A 12,981-nucleotide genomic window follows, 5' to 3' on the forward strand; every position below is an offset into this window, starting at 1 on the left:
AGGCCGTTGAAAACGTCGCTTCCCTTTTCCCAGTGCTTGAATTTGCTGGGGATGTGCTGGCAGCCTGCCAGACCGATAACGAAATCTGCCAAGACATCAGCATCAGCCGGGGCGAGGGGGCTGCCAGGGCTCGCCCGGCTCACATGGAGGGTTTTCAGACCGCTGGTACCTGCTCTCATCCTCCTCTCCTCCAGGAGAGGCTTCAAGCAACGTCCGAGCTCTCTCCGTGCTCCCACCACCTCCATCCCTCGCTCCTGGGCAAGGCAGCAGCATCTTTGCACCTATCACAGATGGGTTGGATTTAAAAAAAACAAACCACAAATACAAACAAATCCCAGAACACAGAATTTGCACATACTGTGCCAAAATAACACCCTGGGGCTGCAAAATCATGCTTTGCATTGGGAAATGCCAAGTGAGGGCTGCTCACAGCCATTGCCGTAACCAGCAGCACCCTGTCTTTTTCCACAGGATCCTTCAGTGAACAGGACAGACACCGGGTCAGAATGAAAGCTGTGTAGAAAACAGACATTTCCTAACAGTCACAAGCTTAATCCTGCACCCTAAATGGCACCAATTAATGCAGGGAGGTATATAAATCATTAACTGATCTAATGTCCTTCATGAGATGTTAAGTCTCCAGGTTTCTGTTACAGGCACTCTGCCCTTTTTCCAAAAGCATCTTGCACCTGCAACAGGACACAGCGAAGGGCAGGACAGTCCCATGCTCCAGCCTGACCTGGCAATAGCTCCTCTGATTCCTTACAGACGATGGCACCGAGGCCAAGAGGGGCACGGACCCCGCGTAACCCAACAGGTCACCCAGCACCTGGGAGAAGACCTGCAAAAATCTCGTTTTCAGAAATAAGGATTTTTCCTTCCAATCAATTGCTTCACATGACACTGTGCAGCTACATCTTTCATTCTCCATGTTTTATTTTTACAGACTAAAAAAGAATATGCAGCATAACAAGAAATCGCTAGTGATCAGCATCTTCAGTGTTGAGCACACCAGACCAGGATGTGCCCTGGGAAACACATCTTCCTTCCAGGTAGGACATAGGTGTTGCTAACGCTGCAATTTGCTCTGATGTGCATATTTCATCCATCAAGAAGGAACCGGAACGGGGGTATTTGAATTATTATCTCCTCATAATGATACGGGAGATGCTTGATGGTCTCTGTACAGCTGCAGAACTCTCACTGGGTGTACATTGCTGGCAGCACTCTGCTGAGGATACGTCCATGCAGGCTCTTGCTGGGCACAAGGGCAGGAGAGATTGCCCTAAACAGGAGACGTGAGCCTGAACTGCCCCTGCTGCGTGATTTGCACCATCCCCCTTCAATTGCGACAACACTCAGCTGACAGGGACCAAACGGATCAAAGTAAAAGTGCATCACTTGCATGCTCTTCCCTAGCCAAGCTCCCTCTGCCTTATGAGGGGGCTATAAATAAGGCAACTTTCCCTTAACCTTTACTCTTCCTCCAGAGTTTTTCAGGAAGAAAGGGAGATCAGCTTCAACTAACACTCCCTGCAGATATGGGCTCCCAAATGAAGGCTAGGATATCTCCAAAGCATCGCCTGGACAATTCATCCCCTGCTCCAGAGCATCATGCAGCTTCTGCAGGATTTCCACAGCTCCCAGCCCCCACGGAGCCAGAAAAGGGGGAGCAGCTTCCATCTCCAGCAGCCTGTGGGACAAAATCCACTGCTTACCTCCCAACATGTCTGCTTTAAGACGATCAAGCCATATTTGCTTGTTCTGTCATTATCCCTGCGCTCAGCCTGAGCTCCATGCACAAGCTCTTCTGAGTCCAGGCAGGCATGAGATGGTCTCCAGCAGTTCCCCCTCTGCTCTCCTCCTGGCCAACGGGGTCCCAGGCTTTTTCACCAGTCCTCTGCAGATGGACTTTACCCTCTCCACAGGTGGGCACAGCCCAGTTTCAGGCTCTTCCTTATGCAGCAATGTCCAGGGCTAGGAGTTGTCCTGTCCAGGGCTTAGAGTTGTCCTCCAGCTTGGCAGTGGCTCAAGGGCTCTTCACGCCTGCCAGCCAGCCCAGGAGCTGCGTAAGGCCTGGGAAGTCTAAGAGGAGCTTCAGCAGAGGTGCAGAGGCACCTGGCCATTAGCACTAATCCTCAAGACCTTGAGCACCATCTCCTGGTCATTCCTGGATTCAGTGGCAACTTAACCTCATGCTTCCTCCATTTCAGCATCACGGCAAAGACTGGGGGACAAGCCACACATGCAACCAAGGAAGAGAAAGGTGGGAGCCCTTCAGGATATGTGCAACACTTCAACAGGGCCCTATGCTTGCTGCCACACACACAAAAAAATACCATGCAGAACATTAGCTCCACCAAGCCCCTCTCCTGGGGGCACGCCTTGCTGTTCACTTCTCTCCAAGTTGTAACAGGAACAACAAACTATCTCACTGGCACAACCACCTTGGCATGCTCCTGTGCGACCATCTCTGCCTGGTGGCTGTCAGCAGCCAGCACAAGACACTGCTGGAAAACTCCAATCTGTTCATCTCCTGCGCTCCCGCGGCTCTGGGCAGCATGATGAAACGGGCACTGCTCGCCGCAGGGTCTCAGGCTGCGATATGCGGCGGGGATCACCACTCAGTATGTAAATATCGCAGTGGCAGAGTTCAACCTTTTGGCATAAGGGAAAGGAAGATAAATGCTACCGGTCCCCTCGGAGCCACAGGAACCCTGCATCTATCTAATTGCACTTCATAATGGATTCAGCAAACCATTAATTATCAGATTATATTTTAGGAAACTGCAGATAAAAAAGCTTTACAAAATTTAGCCTTAAAGGGGCCAGTGTGCTCAATGAAGCTGTTGCATTGTGCTGGCACCAGAGAAGCAAACTTTACAGTAGGTACCTGAATGCATTTTACAAAGCAACGTCCTGCGTGCCATGGGGAAGTCACAGCAGCTATTGCACACCTTCATTAGTGCCAACCCACTGACACCAGTAACGAGGGGCCCTGGCATGCAGGCACAGCTCCTCCTTGCTCAGATGCGCAGCTCCAGCATGTCCTTGGTGAATTAGAGGAGGGGTGGGAGATCTCAGGGCTGTTTGCTCACAAAGAGGATGTAGATGCCCGCACCTGCCTGCAACCCTTCTTGGTAACAGACAGCCGCAGCAAAAACACGGATGGGATCAGACTTGTGCTACACAAGGTATTACCTGAACGACTCCAAAGCCATTTAGCACAACTCCCAAGAAGTCTCAGCTTGAGCAGAGAGGCCCAAATGTGAGCTCTGCGCTGAAGGACTTTTCTAGCCGGCATAACAGGCAGCACAATGGTACAGAGGAGAGCAACAGAAGAAACAAAGCACCCTTACTCACCCTGCAGAGTAGCAGATACCTGTGAGCACATCACTGATTCAGCCATAAAAATCTGCAGCCCAAATTCTCAGGGCGGCTGCTTCTTTGGTTTCACATACCCATACCACCCCAACTTTGTCCTTCACTAGTCTCCTCCTCTCCACTCTGTTCACAGCAGTGGAGGAACACACATGAATACACCCAATTCCAGTCTTTTCCTCTGCTGCTTTATTTCTCTTGAGTCGGGAGGGATAAGTGGTCCACCTCACCCGAGCCAGCAGCTGCTGACTGCAGGGAGACTTCCCAGGCTCTTGTGAATGTCTACAAACCTTTCCTGTCCTTGGCCATGCTGTGCTTGCACACCATTTCTTTTGCAGTGTCGCATATCCAGGGCTGTTTTCCCAAAGAAACCCTGAATTTCCCTGCAGGTACAGCTCCTGAATGAGTCTAGTGGATACCAGGTGCCACTCTCACTTGGTTTCTTCACAAATCAGAGTGACTTTGTCATCAAACAAGTCCTCCATGGTCACTGCCACCAGCTCAGAGCCAGCTTGGCTCATCTGGGATTCGGGCAACGTCACAAAGACTTGTGAGCCAGCGAGTTGGGCCTCATCAAAAGAGATGATGTGCTCTGCTGCTCCTTGGTCTGACGTCTGAATCACCTGCGTGGAAGATGACCTGAGTCAGGCACTTATAGCACTGCTTTCCCCACAATCACGTTGCTACCCACATCTTTCCCGGCCCCAGCTTGGTAATAACATTTAGCTTCACACCAGACGTCTGCAATTACAATAGGCGTGAGACTAATGGGAAACACCAAACCACACACACCAACAATGCAAAAGAGAAGACAGGAGTGATTAAAATATTTCTCTCCACTAAATTGCTATAATTTAGCTCCACAAGCAGTTGTAGACAATAAACGCTCCGTGATTATCCACTGGAGGAATGCCAGCCCAGGGAATCTTGCACACTTGGCTCCCTCATCCAAGGAGCTGTTCTCCAGTGATGACTGAGATACTGAAGAGAAGGAGTCTGGGTTCAAGCCTAGCACTGGGCCTCCAACAAAACACCTATAATCTCATCTGGGTTTTAACAGCCTCTGAGTAACCAGGCACCTCTGCACACGCTGTCAGTCCCTCCTCCTCAGCTCCTGAAAACCAGAACTGAGCTGCTTCCCCCCGCAGTGAGCCCACCCCACACTAGCACAGAAATCCCAGAGCACTGTGGGCTGAGGGGCTTGCATCCTGGACTCCTCTAAGAAGGGCAAATCAGGGAGCAGAAGGGGTGACAGAAGCTGCAGGGTGGATTTGGGAAGAATAAGAGGCTTGGAGCGGGAGGATGGATGAACAGCCACGGGGGCTACGGCACAGAGTAGTCTTTACCTGCACAATCTGGGCCATGGTGGCTTGGGAGAAGACCACCTTGGGATGCTCAGTGCTGTAGTGCCCCTCCAGCTCACCCTGGGAGGGGAAGAGCTCCCCACAGAGCTCACAGGTGAAGGTGCTCTCTGTCTGCTTGAAGTGCTCGGTGGCAACATGGCTCTGCAGGGCCCCTGGGAAGCGGAAGGATGCTGAGCAGTACAAGCAGCGAAACGGCTGGGAGCCTGGGGGAGGAAGCACCGCGCTGAGCCTTGGCTCCAATGGCCAGGGCTAGCCCAAGGGCACAGGGAGCTGCAAATGGCCAGGACACACAGGGCTGAAAACCACCAGGGACTGAGGGCACAGCGTGTGCCAGTGTCCCTTCTCCCAGCTACACTGCTGTCTGTCAAACAGCTTTTGGCTGTTCTAGCTCCCTGCAGCACCAGTGTTCAGAAACCAGGCTGGTGTATCTGATTGCAGCTGTCCCTTCTCACAAACATCTCTTCTCCCTGTTCCTTTGCACCATCCAGCACGTCTTGTTGGCCTGGCTTGCACCTCCTGATTCAGCTATTGCAAACCCATTATCCACCCCAGGGTCTCTCTCCTCTCACGGCTATGTCTATGTCTTCTCCTTCCTCACTCTCCAGGCTGCCATTGGCTGCCCCAGGAGATGGAGGCTGATCCATCTCCTCGCCTGCTATCCCACGCACAGCCCTGGGGACCCACCTTTCGTAGCAGTCTGGTCCGCCAGTTCACTTTGCCCTCACAGACTTCCTTCAGCCTGCACACTTGCCAAAGGGCCCTTGATGTGGTCTCCCCAAGCCAGATCCCTCTCTGATCTGGTGCTAAACCCCCTTTTCCTCCAGTCTCCCACTAGCTCTATCCTCCACAAGCCCCAGTGCTTGGGGTTCAGTTCCTCATTTCTCTGTGCTGACATCTCCTCACCTGCACTTAGTGCTCTCCTCTGCTGTAACAAGCAAATCCAGATCCCTCCTTGACTCCACTGGCTCCAGAAGCTTAACAAACATGTCCCAGCCTCACCAAAACCAGTGCTTTTCCAGTTCATCCATATTTTCTGTTTCCTCACACTCTGCTTTCTTACCATGTCCATCTTCACTCTCCCACTTAGACATCACTCATGGAGAGGAGCAGTCATTGCTCACAAGGTTAACAAGAACAACAGCAAATGTAACAGACCTGAGTGCCTGCACTTCACGTGGACCTGCAGAAGAGCCGGCGTGGGGAAGAGCTCCTTGCATGTCTCGCACTCCTGGAACTTCACATCTGCCAACAAGACCAAGAACAGAAAAGTGTGCACCCAAGGTCTTCTACAGAAGACCTTCTGGACCAGAGCTCTGTTTATATCTCAGCAACACCACACATGCGTACAGCCATGAGGAGCATCTTTGGAGATATGGCAGGAAAAGGAGGACCCAAAAGCAAGTGAGCTGCAAGACACAGAGATGAGACCTGCCAGAAGAGACTGCTGGATACAAAGAATCTGCTGTGATTTGCAGGTAAACAAGATGCACAACCTTGTCCTATCAGAGTTATTACTACATTTCTCCCAGCAGTTGCCAAGTGTTTTTGTTTACTAACAAATGGGCCATTACCTGTGTGCTCTGCCTTGACGTGCTTTCGGTGAGCAGCAGTGCTGGAGAAGGTTTTGTCACAGGAGCTGCACTGCAGGGAGGAGAACTTGGAGGAGCGGTGATTCTGAGCTGCAAAGACATCAGGGTGGTGGGTCCGGTTGTGATACCATAACCCTGACAACTGCTGCAATGATAAGGATCAAATCATGGTTACAACACAAAGCTGTTCCAGGGGCATCGTGACAGCAAGAAACTGCATGGAAAGCAACAGGAACAGGGGTGGTGCACAGCAGATACAAGACCTGCTCATCCTCCCACGGGACAACAGCTAACACCTCACTTCTGTTTCTCCATTGCCCCTGAAGAGCTGAACACTGCCGAATTCCTCATCCTCATCTCACTCTCTGCAGGTCTCCTTTTGGTGTGAATTTTTGTTCCCTTGTAGGAATGTGCTCCCACACACACTCCCACTGAGGCACGCCATTTGCAACACGAGTATTGTGTTTTTATTCCTACGCTTCTTGTGAGCTAGAAGCTTAGGTGAAAGGGATTCCTGAGGGTCCAGACGGGCAGGTATGTAGCCCTTTGCAGTCACAGCCCATGTCCCTCCATGGATCTGCCTTTTCCCTGCAGATTCTGCCTCCTCTGTTCAATTTTTCCTTCTGCCAACCACAAACTGCTGCACTCAGTGCACACGGCCAGGAGAGACATCCTGGTGCAGGAGCGTGCAACGGCAACCTCCAGCACACGTGAGACCAAATCCTTTGCCGCACCAGCTCACCTGGTAAGCTTTGTCACAGATCTCACAGCTAAAGGGCTTTCCTCCGACGTGGGTCACCATATGGCGCTCCAGGAGCGACGGGGCACTGAAGACTTTGGAGCAGGTCGGGCAGGGGTGGTACTCCCGGGAGTGGGCTTCATGGACATGCTTGCGGTGCTCCTGCAGGGTGGCAAAGCTCATCCGACATTTCTTGCAGTCATAGGGATCTTCGATGTCTGCTGCCCAGAAACACAACAAAAAACGCAGGGCGCAAAGAAATCAAGGAAAAAAATAAAAGAATTGAGAATTCACAGAGAGAGGGAAGAAAAAGCAAAGAAAAGCTTGTAATTTCCCAGACAAAAAACAGCACTGGAGTTTTGGCTTTGCGTACAGATATCTACAGCTTCCCACAGTATGTTCCCAGCAGCTTGCAGTTTGCTGGAAGCCAGCCCTGCCATTTTCTTCAGGATAACCATACCCACAGCATCAAATCACTATAGACTCTTGCTTTTCTTGGAAGGGAAAAACCCCACCATGAGACACCCAGCCAGCCTGCAGGCACTAGGAAACCTGCACGAGCCTCTGCTGGCACGGATGGGTCTGCCACAACCCCACAGAAGCCATGTCCTGCAGGCTGGACTGCCCAAGCCGGGGAGGCAGCTGGCTATACTCACTGTGGAAGGTCCGGAGGTGGATGGAGAGCCCGTTGGCCTGGCGAAAGCCTTTCCCACACTCCCGGCAGACATACGGCTTGTCCCCTGTGTGAGTCCGGACATGGCGCGACAGCTCGATGGACTGGGCGAACACGGCATCACAGTACTGGCAGGCGTACATTTTCCCTGCAGTGACAGCCAGGGTGAGAGCCTGTACGTAACAGGACAGGAGTTCTGTCTGGACTCTGCCTAATTCCAAAGGGAGAGGGAAGAGATTGTAAAGTGGACAGGCTTTCCTGGGGTAGCCAGAGCATCTCAGCGCAGGGTCAAAAAGGTCCTAGAGGTGCCGGAGAAAAACCATACCTGCACAGGGAGCATTAAATTACTACAGACCTCAAGTATGCGGAGGTACTACGCACTTCTGGAGGTACTACACGTTGCTGTGTCTCACGTTCAAAATTAATTGACCAACAGCATCACACTCGCGCAACAGTAGGAAGTACACCCAAGTGTACTTACCACAAACAGGGCGATGCATCCTCCGCCCATGAGCTGGCGGAGGCATGCCTAAGCCTCAGTAGTGCATGGGGCTGAGTGCAGGGGCGGAAGAAGCACTGGCATGAAAAACTCTCTGAAATTCATCCAGCAGAAGGGACAGAAGAAAGCAGGTTACCCAGAGGGAGGAGGACGTATCAGAGGAGTCTAGATGTGAGGGGACAGAGAGGAGCTACTCAGGGAAAAACAAGGAAGGTGGAGGAAGAGGAAGATCCCCTTAATGGAGAGCAAACTGCTAACTGGGTAGATAATCAGAGGACCTGGAGAAGGAGGTGGCGGAAAGGTAGAATGAGGAACTGCAGGCAAAACCATGCGGGTGAAGGAGATCTGGGAGCAGCCTGCTGCTCATGGGTCCTGCAAAGGATGGGGAAGCAGCCACGAGGCTGATGGAGGAACAGGGCACAAAGGGGTGGATGGAACAAGTGAAGCCCATGGCCGGGCTCCCACAGGGAAGGCTCACCCTCAGCATGCTTCTTCTTGGTGTGGTAGGCAAGGGCCGACGCCTGCATGAAGGTCATCAGGCAATGCTTGCACATGAAGGGCCGATCCCCTGTGTGCAGCCGCATGTGGTTCTTCAGCGTGGAGTTGGCCGCGAACTTGGCCCCGCACTCCTCGCAGGAGAAGGGCTTCTCATCAAAGTGCTCCGTAAGCTTGTGGTACTGCATCCCTGGGGAGGCAGGCAGGGCACTGAGGTGGCATTGGCAGGACCCAGTGCCAGCTCTGCCTGACCCTACTGCAGAAGCACCACTCCACCCAGCCTGCAGGTCCACCAACCCACCCACAGCACCAGGGGTCCACCAGTGTCCTCCAGCCCGCCTGCAACACTGGGGATACAGTGTCCTCCAGCCAAGGTCCACCAGGATATCGGGAGCCGCCACGGGGATGGCAAAGACACTCAACTCCTCTTACTCATCCTGCTAAACCAGCTGCAGAACTGGAACAGCTTGATTATTTTTGGAGGCTTTCAAATTTGCCCGTAGCCCCGCTTTTCCTTGATGAGCCATGTGGAAAACCAATTAGGGAAGAACTAATCAGAAAGTGGTTGTGCTCAGTGGGGCAGGGGAAATGAGCTGAGCTGCGTTTCTCACACACAGTGCTCACAAAGCTGCAGAGAGGAAGAGGAGATTTCAGACTATCACTTTCTTATATTGTCCAGATTTCTGTCCAAACACCCCTGCTCCCACCCTGCTTCCATCAGCCCTACCTGAGGCATGAGCAAACTCTCTGCCACAGATGTCACAAGCCACAGGGAGCCGCTTCTTCTTCTTCTTGGCTGTTCCCACCATCCCGTGGACCTCCAGCTGATGCTTCTCCAGCTCCTTCTTCGTCGATTTGACCTCACTGCACTCCTTACACTGGATCTGCTTTCCTCTGGCCACCCGACAACGTTTCATGTGCACCTTCAGGCGGCAGTAGAAGTGGAAGGTCTTATCACAGGCTTTGCAGACAAAACTCTTCTTAGAAGAAGCTTTCTCTTGGGGTTCCTTTGGTTCCTTGGCACCAGCACCTCCCGCCTTGTCCTCATCTTTGTCCAGAGCTTCAACTTGGGATTCACTGTTCACCTTCCACTTCCTGATCCCAGGTTTCTCCCCGCTTCCCTCAGTCAAGAGACCTACAGAAATAACAATTCCTGTTTTGGTGGCGACCAGTAGAACTGGGCACCAGCCCCTAAGTCTCCCATCTCCTGAATGCTCCTACACAGACAGTTGTCCCTGCTCAGCAATAACAGACACACATTGGACATGCTGTGCCATCACAATGGTGGCACATGGCTCTGCTGAAAAGCAGCCGTGGCCATGCACAGTACGACACATGAAAGAGTGGTCCTTGAATTTCTCCACCCACACGTACCAGGGGCTGGATGAGATGGCAAGAGCCAGGGCCAGATTTTCAAAGAGCTTGCTCCACAAACAGGAACAACTGTTGCTTCCAAGCATCTGCATCCTGCTCAGACACATGAAGTTACGGGCGTGCCTAACTGTTTTGAAGATCTGAGCCTCAGGTACGATACTGTCTAAGTCTGCCATTGAGAGTGGATATCCAGCCATTAATTACAAGCAATCTCAGGAACACTTCCCAAATGCAAACTCTCTGAAAGGGAACAGATAATCTTGCTACAACCCTTTTGAGTCTTCTGGTTAGGGCCCTGAGGTATCTTAAATTGTTCATTACATTCACTTCTTACAAAGTCTAATGCTTTTCTGAGTCCCTGTAACACCATCATCTCAAAAAGCACAAGCTGGAAAATTCACTGAGGATCTTGTCCTGGTTTCGGCTGGGATAAAGTAAATTTTCTTTCTAGTAGCCGGTATAGTGCTGTGTTTTGGATTTAGTACGAGAATAATGTTGATGACACACTGATATTTTAGTTGTTGCTGGGCAGTTGTAGTGTCTACACTAAGTCAAGGACTTTTCAGCTTCTCTGGCCCTGCCAGGTGCACAAGCTGGGAGACCACAGGCAGGACAGCTGACCCAGGCTGGCCAAAGGGTATTCCCTACCATATAGCACCATGCTCCGTATAGAACTGGGGAAGCGAGCCGGGAGGTGGTATTGCTGCTTGGAAACAGACTGGGCATCACGGGGGTTTTTTTCCACAGGTGGTGAGCAATTGCATTTGTGCATCACTTGTATTATTATTATTATTATTATTATCATCACCATCACCCTTTAGCTATCCTGTTAAACTGTCTTTATCTCAACCCACAAGTTTTTTCCCATTCTCCTCCCCGTCCCACTGGGTGGGAGGGAGTGAGCGAGTAGCTGCCTGGTGCTCAGTCACCAGCTGGGGTTAAACCATGACAGATCTCAATCTGCAGAAAAGACCCACAGGGAATGTACGCATGGAAGAAATCAAAATACAAACAGATATATTTGGCTGCTTTGCTATAATGAGAACTGTGCAACTGTGTGGCCATGGAAACCACTGCAGATTTCTTTTGCCAATGCTCTGGAAATTCAGCCTGTGCTTGCAAAACTTCTTTTCTGACTTCCTCACTATGGGAAGAGCTCAGCAAAGTGTCCTCCCTGCACAGTGATACTTCCCTGGATTTCCAACCAACTAGAAACCAGGGTACACATTCCAATAGATTTGGAAATCTTAATATATCAGGTGGGGGGGGAGAAAGAGACTCTAAGACTGGTTTCCAGTTTGCCTTACTCTGTCAAGATAGCAACACACGCCTTTCACCTCTAAGGTCTCTTCCCACGTCCCTAAAACCAACACTATCAGTTCTTCTGACCCAAGTGAAGAATCTTTAAACCTCCCAGAAATGTTGAACATCAAAAAGAGTCTTCTTGCTGGGCAGGATGAATGTGGATGAAGATATGAGCACTGAGGAAACCAGGACTGGAAATGCCTAGAAGAAGTGCCGTGGCAGCAGGGTGGTAACCTGAGTCAGATGAAGTGGAGTTTTGCCACATACTTCAGTGGGCTGAGAGCTGGCTCATGGTCCTCCTGCTCTTATGCCTGTGAAAATGTTGTTCAGGATTATGAACCTTTAGCCTAGACAACAGCACAAGACTGTAATGGTATAAAGGCAGGGAGAGCTCTTAACTTTAGTCCACCTTCATGGGCAAATGCACAAAAGGGGTCCCAGGAACAGCTCTGTCTCTTCAGGGGGACTCTTCCTGGAGAACAGTTTTGAAAGCAAGCTGAAGCAGATCATGTGAAATCAACGGCTAGGTACCTGCACCCTGTAGTCTTGTGCCAGTGTAATACATACATCCTGGATGGCAGGAGGAACCTTGCCTGATGGTGGAAAAGGCCTTCTAAGTCTGGCTACCATGAGACAGGAGAATGAGAGACATGCTAAACTGCATGACACAAAGCTAATGTGACAGTAAGGTCCGGCTGCTGAACGAGCAGGTTTCTTTAATGGCATCAAGTACCACAGGCTGGCTGTTGCTCAGTGGAAGAGGGGACATGCAGCACCGCTACATTGGGGCAGCGATTCCTTTCCACTTGGCAGCCAGGATGTCTCCCAGAACCCCTCTTATGGGTGAGGACAACATTTCATACCTCATTAGAGCAGCATCAAGCAACAGAGGTTACCCAGCAAGCTTCCATCCTTGGAGACACAGGAAGCTTGGAGGTCAACCTGAGTGCTCTCATGAGAAATAAGACCAGACTGAAGAAGTGATTGCACATCAAGTTTGAGAGACAGGAACTTGGCATGCCTTGGCCATGCCCTTGGCTGAGCCTCCTGGGAGCAGATCCCAAGGGTAAACATACCCCAGAAAGGTCCCAGACATGAATTCCCCACTGTGGGGTCCTCCAGAACTCTGGACTTTGTGTCACTTTCCATTCTCTGGTGGCAAAGACATTCAGCACTGGAAGAAAAACCCTGCTGTTTATTATGGCGTATTTCATACCAAGTTCTCTTTCTCTTTTGTAAGTGGTCTGCTAAGTCATTAATCCTGGTGGTTGCTCTATCCTCCCTGCAATTCATGACAGATATTAGACTCCAGAAGCAGAAGATCTCTTGGTGTGTGACCATCCCATCTTCCACTTCCTCAGCTTAAGCTGGAAGAACATTCCACCTATCCCTTTGCATCTTGAAGGTCATTCCAATGATTGCTGACATGCATGGTGGCTTCTAACGCAGAATCTTTAGAGAGGAGAATAGCATTTTGCTTGCAGACCCTACAGTTTAACAATTCCAGGGGGTGACTCAGGCCTAAGTCAGATGCTAACTGTCTTTTTAAACATAAGACTACA

At 51.0% G+C, this 12,981-nt stretch overlaps 1 protein-coding gene across 15 annotated transcripts in view; it reads right to left on the bottom strand.

Annotated features, from left to right (window-relative positions):
* Positions 1–206: 206 nt before the first annotated feature.
* ZBTB40 (zinc finger and BTB domain containing 40) overlaps positions 207–12,981 on the bottom strand; it is a 37,083-nt gene continuing 24,308 nt past the window's right edge. For 3 of the 15 annotated variants that reach the window (XM_054849880.1, XM_054849885.1, XM_054849878.1), the window contains exons 10-17: positions 9,468–9,875; positions 8,724–8,930; positions 7,730–7,957; positions 7,077–7,294; positions 6,317–6,479; positions 5,901–5,987; positions 4,728–4,948; positions 3,548–4,004 (exon numbers count right to left, since the gene is read on the bottom strand). In XM_054849880.1, coding sequence (XP_054705855.1) covers positions 3,813–4,004; positions 4,728–4,948; positions 5,901–5,987; positions 6,317–6,479; positions 7,077–7,294; positions 7,730–7,957; positions 8,724–8,930; positions 9,468–9,875 — 1,724 coding nt within the window. In that variant the 3' untranslated portion in view covers positions 3,548–3,812. Of the gene's footprint in view, positions 282–931; positions 2,659–3,547; positions 4,005–4,727; positions 4,949–5,863; positions 5,988–6,316; positions 6,480–7,076; positions 7,295–7,729; positions 7,958–8,723; positions 8,931–9,467; positions 9,876–12,981 lie in introns of those variants that run through there. The other 12 variants (XR_008580116.1, XR_008580115.1, XM_054849886.1 and 9 more) reach the window with 12 other exon arrangements.

This window comes from Grus americana, chromosome 21 (assembly GCF_028858705.1).
Source record: "Grus americana isolate bGruAme1 chromosome 21, bGruAme1.mat, whole genome shotgun sequence".
Taxonomy (NCBI): Eukaryota; Metazoa; Chordata; class Aves; order Gruiformes; family Gruidae; genus Grus; species Grus americana.